The 12,485-nt window shown below is 39.4% G+C and overlaps 1 protein-coding gene across 1 annotated transcript in view; it reads right to left on the reverse strand.

Annotated features, from left to right (window-relative positions):
* Window positions 1-2,569: 2,569 nt before the first annotated feature.
* Window positions 2,570-12,485, reverse strand: part of SEC31B (SEC31 homolog B, COPII coat complex component) — a 60,873-nt gene continuing 50,957 nt past the window's right edge. The window contains exon 25 of the mRNA XM_065923118.1: window positions 2,570-2,683. Within this exon, the coding sequence (XP_065779190.1) occupies window positions 2,612-2,683 (72 nt within the window). The 3' untranslated portion in view covers window positions 2,570-2,611. The remainder of the gene's footprint in view (window positions 2,684-12,485) is intronic.

Here is a 12,485-nt window from a genome sequence, read left to right on the forward strand (position 1 = left end):
AGGGGAGGAAACAAAGACAGACCATTGTTTCTGGGGAGCCCTGAGGAAAGGTGATGCAGACGCTGAGGCAGATGTGACCATATGGAAGTGTGTTGGGTGCCCTTTGGGTTCCTGTGCTGTGACTCAGGTGACCCTTCCTGGGAAAGCAGCTCTGAGATGTGAGAGCAAGAAGCTTGGGTGCCCTCTTGGCTTCACCTTAGGGACTTGGTTGCGTTTTGAAATCTCATCCTTTCTTTGAAGCTCGAATTCTACCTTCTTCAGGAAACCTTCCCAAATAAGCCTACATGATTTATACTCAGTTTGTAGCAATTTAATATCTTATTAAATGACATTCTTGTATTATCACCTTACTAGATTGTAGGTGTCTTTAGGGTAAAAATCCTATTTTAGTTTTTAAAATGTCCACAATGTCTAGTGTTGGGTTGAGAAAGTAATGTGTTCAACAAGTAAGTGTTCAATGGAAAAGTTGAAAGGAGGAAACCATCAGGCTCCTAAAGTTGCCTAAGCTTCATTCTAACTTGAAGAATACAGAGAGTTGAGTCATATCCCTGCATTCTCAAATCAGAGTGCTGAGGTTCACCCAGTACATGGTATATTTTTCTCTGAAGAAAGCTACACTGAATGCAAATGAAGTCACAAAGCCCTACAAAGTACAATCGGGAAAACACAGTTCCTTCTAAATCCCTTTGGGGACCAGGCTCCCCTCTCCGTGTGTCTGTGTCTGCGTTGAGTATGCCTGGGTGGGGGAGGCTGGGGTGGGGTGGGAGGAGGCCGAGGGAGGAGAAAGACTCCATGCAGTGATTATGTGGAGGGGATTTGCTATGTCCCTTTTCTACCCCCCCCCCCCTTTTCTTTGTCCTCTTTCTCTGTGTTCCTCTCTTTGTCCCCTTTTCCTCGTCCCCTTCTTCTGCATTTGTCTGGGAGAGGATCCTGGAGTGTTCTTTTGATTGAATCAATCTTTCTCTGGCACTTGAGTTCTGATTGGCTGAAGGACTTAGGGAGGAAAAAAAACTTTAATTAAGGAGATAATCTCTTCTTTGGAAGTTTGGCAGCTCCATTTCACCTCCCCTTAAATCTTTTTGAGATCACTTACACACCAAGGAAGTTGGGGTTTGAGGGGAATTCCACCCCACTACCACTGAGGAGAATACTTTTCCGTCTTACCTCTCTGTCTCCCAAAGTTTAGAATTTTCTATCCTTGTTACTCCAAAGGATTAGGATGCTTGTGAAGCCATCTGTGTGCATCTTTCTTTTCACCTGTGTCTTCCAACTCAGCCATACCTGGTAAGTAACCTGGACTCTTACCTGGAACTGGGAATAGATAATTGTGTGTAATCTATTGGAGAGAGCTTATTTGCATTTCCAGAACTGTAGGAAGCCTTGGGATCTCTCCTAGGGAAAAAAAATTGTTCCACGGAGTAGGACTCTTTATAAATTCATGGTTGGTTTTAATAAATCTTTAAGATTCTTGGAAATATAGGAATGGATTATAAGATGGGGGGTTCTCACTTTTATAAATTGCTGGACCACATATATTCAAGTCATTTTGGGGGAAATGGACAGTAGCCCTTTTTACCAAATTCTGATGTCAGCATTGTGGTGAAGAAGAAGGTGGTTCAGAGCAAGATCTACTGTAAACTGAATCTGATCTTTGAGGTGGAGGCGGGAGACAAAATTCAATGGAATCTTATTTTTGCACTTTCTGACTTAAATTTTTTTTTCAGAATATTCTAAGTAATTGCTCACATCGACACTTCGTAGACACTGAAAAATTTACCCAAGTTACTGAGTTGGTACTAGGTTAACAAATATGTTTGAAATAAACTGTTTCAGAAACCTGAACTTCTCTACAAATGTATTTAATTTATTCCATTTACACATATTTCTAAATTGCTCAGAAGATGAGAAAATGTGTCTGAAAATGCTTTGTAATCTATAAACCATTACACAAATCATAGATGATATTATCGTCCTTTTCATTTAGCTCTTGGAAACCATAAAAATATCTATATAAGGAAATGTTAACAAGCAAGTATGGAATAACATACAGAAGAAAGACCTGGGAGATACATGTCGTGAGGTGTTTGGAATTTCTCCCCAATTAAATTATAAACTCAGTTTCTCTCTATCAGTTTTAGCTTTGCCCATCTATGTAACCAAGATATAAACCTAATTGCTGCATAAACTACTGAGAAAACAAAAATAGGAATTTCATTGCTAAAATCAGCTTCCTATGCTAGTTGACAGTGTATTCTAATTTTAAATGAGTAAAGCCATCTTTATTAAAGAGTTGATCAGAAGTGTGTCAAATGAGCACAACAATTTGCAAGCTAACACAATAATAACTGGTCAGTTTTTAATTGGCATTTTAATTAAATATATCATGTTGGAAAAACTCTGTCTTCTCTCTCCTTCATGAGAACAAAAAGACAAAAGGGAGAGGAGACTATTTCAGAGCATTTCTACTGACGTTCATGGTATTCTTCAGCTGATTCAGTATCAGCAAAAGAGAAACACGAGATTCCTTTCCCCAGTCACCAGGGCAGTGTGAAGAATTGTTCTATAAAAATACCTTTGCTGTGTGTTCCTTCCCTGCTGGAGGGGGTCATGTTCATTTCATTCCGATACTGACACAGCCGCACTGAAAGGTGGCTGGGTTGCTTGTCTGTCCAAATTCAAGTGTCTGGATTCAAAAAGAGACAAGGAAAAAAGAGATGTGAAAGAAAGTTCTAATTTAAAAACAGGGTTTAAGAACCCCTTCTTGCCTCGCCTGACTTTGAGGAGAAAATGTACAAATCTCCTGTATAATGCAATTAGATTTTAATTGCCTTTCCCCTATAAGCCCCAATTTGAATGCAACATTTATAGTTTGCCAAGAGTCTGATTTGGGTAGCATTTGAAAGTGATTTTTAAGCTTCACATTAAATCTTGATTATTCTTATAATGGAACTATCAGGGTTTTACATAAGGTCATCCTTCCCTTTGTGCCATGCAGAGAAATTTGACCAACCGCAGCCTTTCAGAGTTTCTCTTAATACTTCATTACCAACCTTTTATGTAAGGATCCCAAAAGCATTTAACAAATAGAGAACCACAATTTCTGCTTGGCTGTTCAATTGTGGGCTTTCCTGAAATTGCTGTCTAAAGGAGTCTATCAACAGAAATTCCTGAGCTTGAAAAGAAGAGAATAAAGATGACATTCACCTACAATCTGCAGTTTTACTAGATATCTCAGTGCAAGACAATTAGGAGGAAAAAAGCATTCTCCACAGTTCCTTCTTGTTGGGACTTCTCTGAGAATAATTTAGTAACTTGAGAAAAATCTTTTCTTTGAATTTGTCTTAATCCTAATGACTTAAGAGAGAGAAGGGGAATGTATGAGCACATGACACAGCCAAGCAGATGGTGATGGTTATAATGGTTGCCAGAGATAAGCCAATTTGAGTTTTCACTTCCAATACTTGTATTTATCTGAAGTAAACAGACCTAGAATATGTTTTTTCTTAACTTTTACCTTCATTTTATTCCAAATGATGTCTCATAATGATACTAGGTCTTGCTCAGTACTATCCACTTCTCTTTCTTTCTGATCCGCTCAATCACCAAATCAGAAAGATGCACTGGGATGCAGATGTTAGCCCTGGCTCTGCCCTCAGGCTTTAAGAGAGGTTTTTAACTACCTCTCCTTTTTTACAAAGGAGTTAAACAGGGTCAGTCTCTTTTCTGCAGTAGAAAAGAATTTATCTGAAAACTTAGGGTTTTAAGGCATCTTTGAAATATATAATTCCTTGGTTCTCTGCAGGTGCATTTTTTTTGGGTAACCTTTCTATGGCTCTTGAAATTTCATCTGATAATGACATGCAAAACCCCTGATATGAGATTATGTGTGTGTGTTGGGGGTGGGGCCATATTCTCACCGAACATCATCTATAGTTTATTATTTTTTGCATGTATGTGAAGCTATTTTTCATATAAATTATGAATAATAAAACAAACTCATTTAAAAATGATAGAATTCATGGTAATTTGTTGCATATTAAGTTTTTGTTGAGTTCTTCCCGCTGATAAATACTGAAAGAACAGGTGCGATTGGGTGAGAATCCATTCCATCTCTTCAAGCTAAGAGGATTCTCATCCCCACAGAGGCTGGGGATTTTCAAAGTTGGGGACATAAAAAGTAAGGTGTGTGAAATCGCTTTGGAATCTGGAAAATAATATGCCAATATGAAAGATTCACATACCTAATAGCTTTCCTGCTCAATAAAAAAAGGTTTATAGCCCATTGGAAAAAAAAATGGCTTGAGATTTGTGGAGGTGGATTAAGTTGGCAGCTGTACAGTAGGAAGTCCTTCTAAGGGCTTTCCACATGATTACTGAAATTTAATTTCCATTTTGTCATTGATTTCTCAACAGTGGAGCCATGCATTGTTTCTTTCAGAGTCTCTCTATCTCTTGCCACATATAATAACATTAATATAATAACTATTATTATTTACATTATTATTTATATTATTATTATTATTATTTACAAAGGCTGTGAGGTCTGGAGGAGACATTTCATTACAGCTTTTCTTACAAAACCAGTTTGTAGAAGTGATGATGACAATGCTCCATGATACATCTTCATTTTTGTGCGTGTGGATGATAATGTGATACAAAGAAAGATCTTCTTTTTATGATATTATAGAAAGAAAATTGGGCTTTCCTGGTGGCTCAGTGGTAAAGAATTCACCTGCCAATGCAGGAGACGAGGGTTCGATCTCTGGGTTGGGAAGATCCCCTGGAGAAGGAAATGGCAACCCACTCTGGTATTCTTGCCTCGGAAATCCCATGGACAGAGGAGCCTAGTAGACTACAGTCCATGGGGTCACAAAGAGTCAGACATGACTTAGTGACTAAACAACAATAAGCAAATCAGGGTATTTTTTAAAAGGGTCAAAAGAAAAGAGGTTTCAAACAAAACCCTCTCTATTCCATGGAAAGAGTTTACTTTTTTTTCCCCAGCTGGGACAATTGGTTTAATGCTACTCTATATTGGGTGATGCTATTATCTCAGGGACTATTAATAAAATCCCTTTTTCCTGGACTCCATTTACTCTTTTTTTTTTAATCCAACTCATACAATCAATTTCTCTTAATCTGCTGGCTGATTATTACTTTTATAAATCAGGACATTTCTAAAGGATTTCATTTGTTCACATTTGGATGAAATGGGTTTTTGGCTAAAAGATTCCAAAGATTCCACCAGAACCTTGCCATCTACTCATCCTTAAAGATTTAGCTCAGGTAGTCCCTCCTCCAGGAAGTCTTCCTGGATTGAATTAGCTACCTCTGCCTCCATTTTCATATTTTGTAGTTTAAAAACAGGAAGTTACCTGGCTTACTGAAGTTATTACTGCTATATAGCTATAGGCTCCTGAGAAAAGGGAGCTTATGATTAGCTTTGGCTTTGTCCCAGATTTGTCTTGGGACACAATCTATACTCAGGAATAATAATGATGTGAACCAATAGTTAGTGAGCATTCACTCTGTAACTTCGCCAAAGACACATAGCTTGTTAGTAGTGAGACAAGAATTTGACTCAACATCACTTGCTACGCTGAACCACCAAACCATCCTGTGTCAGACAGGACTGCTTTGTTTCCTCTGCCCATGATTTGTGGCTCAGCAGCCAGAATACTGGACGGTGCTCCTTCATACTATGGCCAGACTTCTTTCTCTGTCTGCCACTCCAATTCTTTTGGGAATTTTTAATGATATTAAGTTTAGTCTGACAAACCTGCAGAAGTCTGGCACTGAGAAACAAAAGCTTATACCTGGCTAATATTTTTATTTTTAAAAATATTTCTTCTGTTAGCTTACTTAAATTGTCTCTTACATTAATTATCCATAGAATGCACTTTTATTTCATTCCTTTCATCCCTTTGAAAACTATCTTCTATCTCTTTATTTGGATTAGATATATGAAGTACTGGCTTTTGTCCCAAAACTCAAATTACCTGTTCTTTTCAAGATAGCAGGTTTGTGTTTGTATGGAGATCAGTGCAAAAACTTTTGTGCTATCTGTACTGCCTCTGACATTAAAAGTTTACTTGCAACATAAGGAAGCTAGTTCTGACTATTTTCTCCTAAGAATAAAGACATATATTTGTAGCATCTGTTAGAATTTCCAGGAGCCCAAGAATGATTATGGGTATCCTCCTTTTCATCATTTTTCATTTAACAGTTTTTAAATAAACACTTGGGAATCTTTAGAACTTTTTTGCCTTTTGATTATCAAAGTAACTAGCCAATAGTAAAAACAAATTACCCAATATTCCTAATTTAATTGCACAACAAGGAGACATATAGAATAAATATATGTGTTTATCTTAAACCAAACACACCCAAAAAACTCTTCCCTATTTCCATCAGAAAGGCAGAGGAGATTTCATAGAGTTTAGAGAGAGGGGGCAATGCAATTTTTCTTAGGATAAACTCATTTTTCAGAAAGCAGAGGCTTTTTCTTCCTAGGTAAAAAGATCAGGCTGGGTTAATAGTTGGGGGAACTCTGAGCTTGGTTCACATAAACAACATTCCCCACTGCCTCCCATTTGAAATATACCTACACTCTGAGGGCCTCTCGAAAGAAACTACCATCCACTTTGGACAGACTCTCTAGTCTCATTATGAGCCAAACTTTTACGGTTTGTTTTTCTCAATCTTTATTGTTGGCTCTTGTTATTGATCATATCATTTCACTGTATGCTTCTAAGATCAGAGCTTTCTCCAGACCAAGAGAAATCAAACCATAAGGGGATCATTTAAATCCACTATTATCTGACCAGTTCAAATTCACTTTTCTTAATAGGATATTTTCCCAACTTCAGCATCCTCTGGTACCAGCACACTGTGAGGCTATGTGCCAGCAATCTCAAAAAGACCCTGTAAGTGAGACAATAGTTCAATCTTTCTATGCAATTCCCTAAATGAAATTCTTACATTTACTAGGTCAAGCTTAAACCATCCTTCAGAAGGAGAAATTCCCCTTCATTCAAAACTGTAATTCTTTTTTGCTACCATAAATCACAGTCCTTTTGCTTTACTCAGGCCCTCCATATCAGATTTTGAAGATTTCATTTCATACTAATATCCAAGCTAATAAATAGTGGTAGTTGAACCATTTTATCCTGTCTGGCATTTCTTAATGTTAATCTAAGGCATCTGGTAGAGACTAGATTGCACAGATAGTTGGTTCTGTTCAGACTGTTTATTCTATTGTTTAATTCTATATTATAAACATTTTCTTAGAAAGATAGAGTAGCATATAGAATGAACTGCCATAGTTCAGCTTCAACAGTTATAAACTGCTGGCTCATCCTGCTTCATCTATGCTTTCTATATTATTGGCAACTGCATATATTTCTCTTTGTCTAAACCTTCCATGGTAAATACTGCCATGGTTCAAAATAGGAAAAAGAAGGATAGGAAAAGGATTCTTGTGCCTAAGAGATCTTGAGCCAGTAATTAGAGTGAATCTTGGGGAACATCATACAGATATGCTCTTGAGGGAAAATCAAGAATACAAATTAGTGAAAAGAGAAAATTTATTCAAACAGATATTTGAGTTTATTTCTATTTGAGCTGTGGCTGGTTAGCAAAGGCAACAGAAATTGATAGTTGGGTCAGACTGAGGAAAGAAAACCTTTACCATCCATTTGGATTTAGTTCCATTAAGTAATGAAAATGGTAACAAAGTGCCAACGCTTGCCAATTTTCCCATCTTGAACTAGTCACCTAATTGTGTTGTAAGATAATTCTTACAGTTACCATACAAACTTTCCTCCTTGATCCTGACACAAACCGATTGACTCATCCATCAATAAAACTGAGAACATGAATATTTTCTAAAGTCTATACTACAGGGACCAACGTTAAAGATCATAAAACAAAACAAAGTTTTCTGCTTCATAACAATCCTGGAAGAGGTTCCTGCAATCCCAGGCTTTCTGGGAACAGTGGTTTGAGCTGTACCTTAGCAGCTTTCACTTAGAGACCACAGAACAGAGAATGAGTTCAGTTTATTCCCAGTTAGAGTCCTCATTTGCATGCTAAGTGTTGAAGTGCTTTTTTGTAGCTCAGTGTTTCTCAGCAGAGTTTGTTACAATACATAAAGAAGGAGGGAAATGAGGACAGAAAGACCGCTCTATAAAATATCCTTGAATACAAATGCCTTTTCAGTTTCAAGGGAAAAGATTATCCCTTGAAAATTTGTGATTTCCTTGGGAAAGGAATCTGCCTGAGATTGTTTTGCAGAGACGCATGATACATTGTCGCCTGTGGGATATTACTGTGGGCTATTATATATTATCTTTCCCGTTGCCTTTGCCTTTGCTGGTAGTTACTTGGCAAGGGCTAGATCTGAGACAACATGGGATTTTAATACAAGCATTAAGGACAACTGTTAAAACTGAAGCATCTGTTTAACATTTCTTTCTTTATAGCCAAGTGGTGTATAACACTTTTTCCTAGTATTTTAGGGCACTGTACTATAATATAGAAAATTCACATTTAAATAAAGCAGTTTGAGAATTATTTATAGAGATGAATCCCCTTTGAAGAATGAGAGGGCGTTTAAAACTATGAAAGAGATAATGGGGATATAGCCAAAACAACACATTCGTTACTTTTTCCTTTCCTACTGATCTTGGAAAATACCTTCACTTGTCCCCAGTCTTCACTGCAGTTATTTCTCTCTTTCCTTTCACATCCACACTCCTTCAGTGAATCTATGCTAATTGCTTTCATTTCACAACTATTTACTCGTGGTAATCTGGCCTCTCTTCTATTTCTCCATTGAAATAGATCTCTCCATTGATATCACCTCTTTTCCCTCCTGACAAATTTTTAAGTTGAAGGAAGCTTATCTTTGAAATCCTGAATCCTTCTCTTCCCTTCAAGACTTTAAATATCTTGGGTCTTCGACTTTCTAATCCCATCCAATGACTAAATCGGAAAGAGCCCGATTTCAATTATTTCTACTTTACAATGTATAAGAATTAATCATGCTGGTCACTCTTGGAAAAGTCTGCATTTTAAACTTAACTCTCTCTAATTGTACAGTAAATTGTTTCTAGCTCAAATCTCCTTAGGTACTATCAGCAAAGGGAGTGAAAATGTTTGGATCAATGAGATATTCTTTCAGTCACCAGTAAGGTTTGCCTTCTATGTATGTAATTGTGTGTATGTACATATCTGTGCGTGTGATCTGCAGGTCCTATGCTGCACAGGCTAGAGTCACAATGAAATTTGCTCAGGAAGAGCTGTCCTTGGGTTTTCCCTGGCCCAAGGCATCTTGTAAATTCCATGGGGTGAAACACCTGACTGTTAGACATACATTCTAAGAGAAAGTTGTTTCACTGGGGCATTTGCCAGCAGCTCTGCTAGTCTGGACACTCCCCTCAACCTTTCTCCTCCTTTTCCCTACACTCTCACTGTGCCAATTCACCAGGTCCAGCTGAAGATCTGTATCTACATTCATTTACCACTACTTCTCCTCTTCCCTGGGCTTCCCCCAAAGTTATTATTATCAGACTGTCTTCCTGAGGCGGACCACCTAGGGCTTCATGACCCAGAGACTCTCTGTGGACCTCACAGGGTAAAGAGAAGCCAAACCTGTTACTTAAGGACCTGTGGGGAGAGTGAACCAAGGAGGGGATCAGAGGGCATAGAGATGAACGTCCTGGGCATTGAGAAGAAAACACCAAATCCTGGAAAATTCTGTTTAGAACCTTTGTTTTTTGTTTTGTTTTGTTTTGTTTTTTAAAGAAAAGGTGTGTGGAAGGGGAAAAGGGAATCCTAACTTAGAGTGAAACTATATCAACCACTGGAGTTCCAATGTATCTGGTTACACTTGCCAATCAGTGAGGCTGGCCTGTAAGCCTTGCTGCATGAGAATGAGTTCTTTCCTGGGAGGGACTCTCGTACTGAGGGGAGAGCTAGCCGTGCCCACAAACTTGGCGCAGTAACAAGGTCCTGGTCATGCAAAGGGATGAGTAAGTCTGCAGGTAGCATGCTGGGTGCTCCTTTTCGGGCCTGCGCTGGTCTGTGCTGTGGGGCTCTACAGAATCAGGCATGTGTCCTCACAAAGGCTGCCACACCACTCAGAGTACGAGGTGATGGGCTACAGACCTCCTCATGGGCTATGCTAGTTTGAAGAAAGCCTACAAATAGGGAGAAATAAGTAAAACTAATTGATAGTGTTTGCCCACAATTAGATATAACTAAGAGTCCCCAGGTGGCCCTAGTGGTAAAGAATCCGTCTGTCGATGCAGGAGACATAAGACATATGGGTTTGATCCCTGGGTTGGGAAGATCCTCTGGAGGAGCGCATGACAACCCACTCCAGTGTTCTTGCCTGGAGAATCCCATGGACAGAGGAGCCCGGCGGGCTCTAGAACTTCTGAGCAACTGAGCATGCATGCTCGCAGGAAGTTCTAGAAAATTGCAGGTTCCCATTCTCTACTAGATATGCCTGCATGCATGAATGCTAAGTTGCTTCAGTCATGTCCAACTCTTTGTGACCCCGTGGACTGTAGCCTGCCAGGCTCCTCTGTCCACGGGATTCTCCAGACAAGAATACTGGAGTGGGATGCCATGCCCTCCTCCAGGGGATCTTCCTGACCCTGGGATTGAATCCAAATCTCCTAAGTCTCTTGCATTGGCAGGAGGGTTCTTTATGCTAGTGCCACCTGGGAAGACTCTAGAACTTCCTAAGTGGGTAAAATAAAGTACATTTCTTCAAATAGTATCAGGTGAAGAAGTGCTTTGAAAATCTGAGTGTATGGCTCTATGGATAATAAATGTTAGGTAAGAAAAGACGAACAAACAAACTTGAAGGCTTTCCAAGAGCTAAAAGAGAAGCGGTGGCATTCGCATTTGGGTTGATCCAAAGCCCCTCCTGTCCTGTACCAGCTCTCTTGGAAAATTTTGCTGGTGATCAGGCTGAATCCGGAATAGCCAATTCAGGAGGCCAGATAGCCCATGAAAAAAGCTGTGTAATGTCGGAAGCTGTGGGTGTTTATGCTCTAGATCAAAGAATTTTGCATTATGGTTAGATTGTGGGCAGATTACAGCTACTGAGGTACTGCAAGTTTAGAAGGTTCCCAGAGCAGAGAAGCAATGGGGAAATGATTTAAAAAAAAAAAAAGTCCATAGGGCTCTGCTTCAGCAGTTACTCACAGCCTCAGAACTGCTAATGTATCTGTATCTATGGATGGTTGCTTAACAAGAGTTGAAAAGATATTTAGTGATGGAGAAAACAGCAAGGACCTAAACTCACATTAAAAGGGAGGGGAAGGAACTTGTTAATGTCGATATTACAGGGATTGTGGCAAAAGATAGTGAAGTCAAGACAAAAGGACACAATGTGGCCAGTCAGCCCAGATGGGAGCAAGTAAAAGCAGAGGTACTTCCACTGAAACAGGGAGAGATCTCAGAATGAATGATGGGGGGTGGGGTGGGGTGGAGAGCTGATTACTCTTTCAAATGTGTCCGGTTGGTAAATTAACTTGGAAGAAGAATGAAATAGCTTTAGAAGCTTGTAGGAAAAAGCATAAAGCAAAACATGAGTCACAGACTCCCTTCAGGGTTAATGACAAGAGTGTGGAGGTGCCCTGAGAATACAGAATATTAGTTATGGCATTAAAGACTTCTGTGAGTGAAAGTAGTTAGCATGTTTCCTAGAGGACAGAGGGCCCTTAGATGAAGATCCAGAATCCTTGTGGGCATATCCCACTCTCTTCAAATAAATATTTCACTCTTGGTATGGGGAAGGTGGGCATAATGGGGAAGGTGGGCATAAACAGAGCAGCTGAAATCGCCAGGAAAAGACTGATACCAAGAAAAACCTGCAGGGAAGGAAGGAGATCCATGGTTTTCATTCTCAGTGCAGAGACTCAGCCTCTCAAGACAGGGACCAGCAAGAGCTTTGGAAACGGCCCAAACCAGAAGGTGCTCTATCCAGACAGGAAAGAGAATGTCCACCTGTTTGTTACTGTTGCAGTTGGAGCAGCCATTTTCCAGAAGATCCAGGCAATACTTGAGTTGCCCAGGCCCTCAAATTATACCTAGGCGTGGGATGCTTGTCGGCACCTCCCTGTTCTCCCCTAACCAGTGCTTCTCAAAGCGGACTCTCAGGACACCAGCAATACAGATTCTACCCACTCTCCCATCAACCCTCTACTGTCCAACAAGTCTCTGGACCTGCGGGCCTTCATGTTTAATAAACTCCCCAGAAGATTCTCATGCACTCTACAGATAATATATCTGGATTGATTTTCAAAGTCTGTAATGAAGTCCATTCTCCAAATCTCTGGCACTCCAGATTATGTATATATACATGTTGTGATTTTTACATAATTATTATAAAAGATTTGCAGAAGGTTGCAAAGAAATGTTCAGAGAAGTTCTATGCCCTCTTTCCCCAGTCTCCCCTAGCATTAGCA

Source organism: Muntiacus reevesi, chromosome 2, assembly GCF_963930625.1.
Source record: "Muntiacus reevesi chromosome 2, mMunRee1.1, whole genome shotgun sequence".
Classification (NCBI taxonomy): domain Eukaryota; kingdom Metazoa; phylum Chordata; class Mammalia; order Artiodactyla; family Cervidae; genus Muntiacus; species Muntiacus reevesi.